Below are 3,358 nucleotides of genomic sequence, written 5' to 3'. Positions count from 1 at the left end.
ACGTTCACGTCCCCGCTTTGTGTCTCCGCCTCAGCATTTCGCCTTCGTACAAGACGCTGCCGCCCGTGTCGGACACGTTCCCGACGCTGCGGGCCATGGTCGAGGTGCTGGACGCCGACGCCTCCGCGCGCTGCCTGCGGTGCTAGTGACCGCGGCGGCCCGCGCCGGGGCCGGGCCTCGCGCCCCTAAGTTACTTTCTAAAACGGGGGATGATCGAGAAATTAGGTCCTTTGTTACTTTTGATACCAACTTTTGATAGGAATCGAATACTTGAAATCATTCTCTTTACTTTCTGCACCGTAACAGGATCATGAAAGAGGGTTTGGGGGGGGAGCCGTGCGCCCGCCACAGCCCAACCTGGCTTCAGCGCCAAGAACGAGTCACTGGAAGGAGCAGGAGCGGGGACGGGCGGGGGCATTTGTACCCCCCTGAGGACGCGCGCTGTCCGAGGTCCTTCCCACGCCGTGACGGCGCCTCGCTGTCCATCACGGGCCTTCGCGTGCGAGTCCGCGCGTCACAGGAACCACGGACGATGCGCGGGCCCCCGGCGGGCACCACGGAGCTCACAGCCAGGGGCGTGCGGAGGACGCAGACAGTATTTGCCAGTGACCCAAACACTGAAGCACTGGACCGTGTGTGTTTTTCTTTGTTGGGAAAAATAAACAGGAGATTTCTTTGATGTCCGCAGTTTTTGACACTGGATCACGTATGTTTTTGTGAATTAGTTTCACATTCAGGTATGAGAATATTCAGAAAGTTACTGATTTTTTTTCCAGACGGTAAACGACCGTGAGTAAAATGGATTCATTAAACTTGCCAATCGCAAATCGTGTTCACTTTCTTTCAATCTTTGTTAAAGAGTTCGTGCTCGCCGCTTTCCGTTATTTAGTTTTTGTCTTTCGTAAGGGTGGACGCCGCAGGGTGTCCGTGCTCTTGGGCACATCTGACGAGGCTGGATGTGGATTAATTATCAACTTTTTTCATTTTATCACTAACTCTTCAAGATTTTAAATTGTGAGATACCCACTTCTCAATTAGGGGCTCCTCCTTTCAGACTTGGGGGGCGCCACACACAGTCCCGAACACACGCACAATGCCCAGAATGCCCGCACCGTTCTTGCCAGGCCACCAAGGTCCACCTGAGATCGCCTGCGGAAGGGACGGGCTGTCCCGTGGGCCCCCACCTCCTTCCGGGGCAGGCGCCATGCGGACTTCCCGGGTGGGGGGCCGCCTGAGCTCGGCCTCACGGATGGGGAGTCTGCGTTCGGGGAGAGGGGGGTGGGAATTTCAAACGATGGGAAAAAGGAATGAACACTTGCCTCCGGAGCCGTTCACGTTCCCACGGAGGATTAACTCTCAGAGACGTTTCCAGATGTAAGACTGCGGGCAGGCAGACAGCGTGCGACGTCGTTCCCAGGAGGCCCGTGGGCATTTCTCACAGAGCAGCGAAGCCGCTCATCCGTCTTTGCTCCAGAAAGGCCGCCACCAGGGGAGGGAAGGGCCCACTTTGGAGCCCCGCGTGGGTCATGTGGCTTTGCCCAGAGGTGATTCTGTTCCTGTAGGCGCAGGAGGTCACTCGCGCCTGCCTGGACCTGGTGGCAGACCGTGGCTGTCTCGGCAAAGGCTCTCCCTGCGGTGGGAAAAATAAACCAGCCCCTCAAGCTAGTCAGAGCACGTTTTCTGCCACTTACGGTAGATTTCTAAAATCGCCTCGTCTTTCTCCTCATCTCGGTCACGGACACCGCCCTCCAGTCACAGCAGGCACTGGCTGGTCTTCTAAATGAACCAGGCTCGCTTGTCGGCCGTGGGCCGTCGGCCACCGTGGGACAGCAAAGTCACTCAGCAGACATTTGCCCTGATTGTCCACTGGACACTGAGCTGTGTCCCAGGCACTCCGGGATGGGCAGCAGAAAGGGAAGAGAGAGGCCCCGCCCTGACTTTAGCTACGGAGACAGGAGTCCCGAAATAGCCATTCGTAAACCCCAGGGGACCTGGCGTGGTCGGGTGAGCACGACCGACGTTCCGTGCCAGGTGCGCAAGACGTCGGAGAGGCCGTTCGTCCGGGATGGGCAGCAGAAAGGGAAGAGAGAGGCCCTGCCCTGACTTTAGCTAAGGAGACAGGAGTCCCATTCGTGAACCCCAGGGGACCTGGCGTGATCGGGTGAGCACGACCGACGTGCCGTGCTAGGTGCGCAAGACGTCGGAGAGGCCGTTCCCAGCAGCGACCGAGGGACGGTCTTTCCCACGCGTCACCTGCGCTCGTGCTGGAGGGTCGGGGTGCTCATCCTCGTCTCGGGTGTCGGAACTGAGGCTTCGGCAGGAATTTAGCAGGGGCTTTGTGTCAGCCACACTGGTCCCCTGGCCCCGCCTCCGTGGCGGGCGGGCGCATGATGCCTCCTGCTTCGGCATACCCGCTTCCTCGCCTCTGGGCTTCTTCCTGAAGCCGGTGACCCCCAGGTCTCCGGAAGTACCCCCAGGGCACCTTCAGCCGTGGGCGATGCCTGCTGTTCACGTCTCCCTCCGTAGGATTTTAAAATGGGTGGGGGACCTAGAAGGAGGAGCTCCAGGGTGGCACCCGTGAGCCGAGAGGTCAGACGTGGAAGGGACGTGTCGGTCCCATCTTGGGTACTCCATCATCATACTCAGAGAATTTGTGCTGCGTCACCAACGAGTGACTTGGAAGTGCTAATAAATGATAGCCGTAAACCCAGTTTATTATGACTAATCTAGTAATTAACCTCAGACGTGTAAATTAACAGAGAGATGTAACAAGGCAAAGAAATCTCTGGTCTGTGAATCTCAGTGCCAGCTCAGACTAGGAGGGGTGCGGGGGAGGCTCTGGGGTGCGTTTTTCCCTTTGATGCCTCAGTTTCTTTATGTGTAAAGGGGGGATAATATACAAACTGTATATTCATTCATAATTCATTCAAAAAACAGCCATGGAGCCCTTCTTCTGAGTCAGGCCTTCTTGTTCTCAGCAGTAAACAAGATAAAGTTCTCCTATTGTTTACATTCTGGTGGGGACTCGAGGTCACTTCTGAAAAAAATGACGGAAATGGTGCTTACAAAGGCAGAACGCCACAGATCGAGGTGCCAGACGCGGCTTAATAACCCTCACCTACAGCGCCTGTTGCCGTGTCTCCCCAATTTCTCAGAGAAGCATTTCAGGAACTAACACCCCCTTCAGGTCCCGGGGAGCTGGCCGTTGGTGGGACACGGCCCGCCCATCACCGGCACAGCCAGTAAAATAACCCCGCGGCGTCTGCCTCACGCCCCGCAGTGCTTAGTGGGGAGCAGCGGATGAAGCCTCAGGGAGATGACACATAAGAGGCTTTGTGACCACGACAAGGCTGGGAAC

The 3,358-nt window shown here is 56.8% G+C and overlaps 1 protein-coding gene across 1 annotated transcript in view; it reads left to right on the top strand.

Moving 5' to 3' along the window:
* TTC13 (tetratricopeptide repeat domain 13) overlaps positions 1 to 832 on the top strand; it is a gene marked incomplete at its 5' end in the record, with an annotated part of 36,638 nt that extends 35,806 nt beyond the window's left edge. Inside the window, one exon of the mRNA XM_025039068.1 lies at positions 35 to 832. Coding sequence (XP_024894836.1) covers positions 35 to 146 — 112 coding nt within the window. The remainder of the gene's footprint in view (positions 1 to 34) is intronic.
* Positions 833 to 3,358: the final 2,526 nt, after the last annotated feature.

The sequence above is a fragment of the Pteropus alecto genome, unplaced genomic scaffold, assembly GCF_000325575.1.
Source record: "Pteropus alecto unplaced genomic scaffold, ASM32557v1 scaffold189, whole genome shotgun sequence".
Lineage (NCBI taxonomy): Eukaryota > Metazoa > Chordata > Mammalia > Chiroptera > Pteropodidae > Pteropus > Pteropus alecto.
The sequence above is the reverse complement of the archived record's forward strand: the minus strand, read 5'-3'. Positions and strand labels throughout refer to the sequence as shown.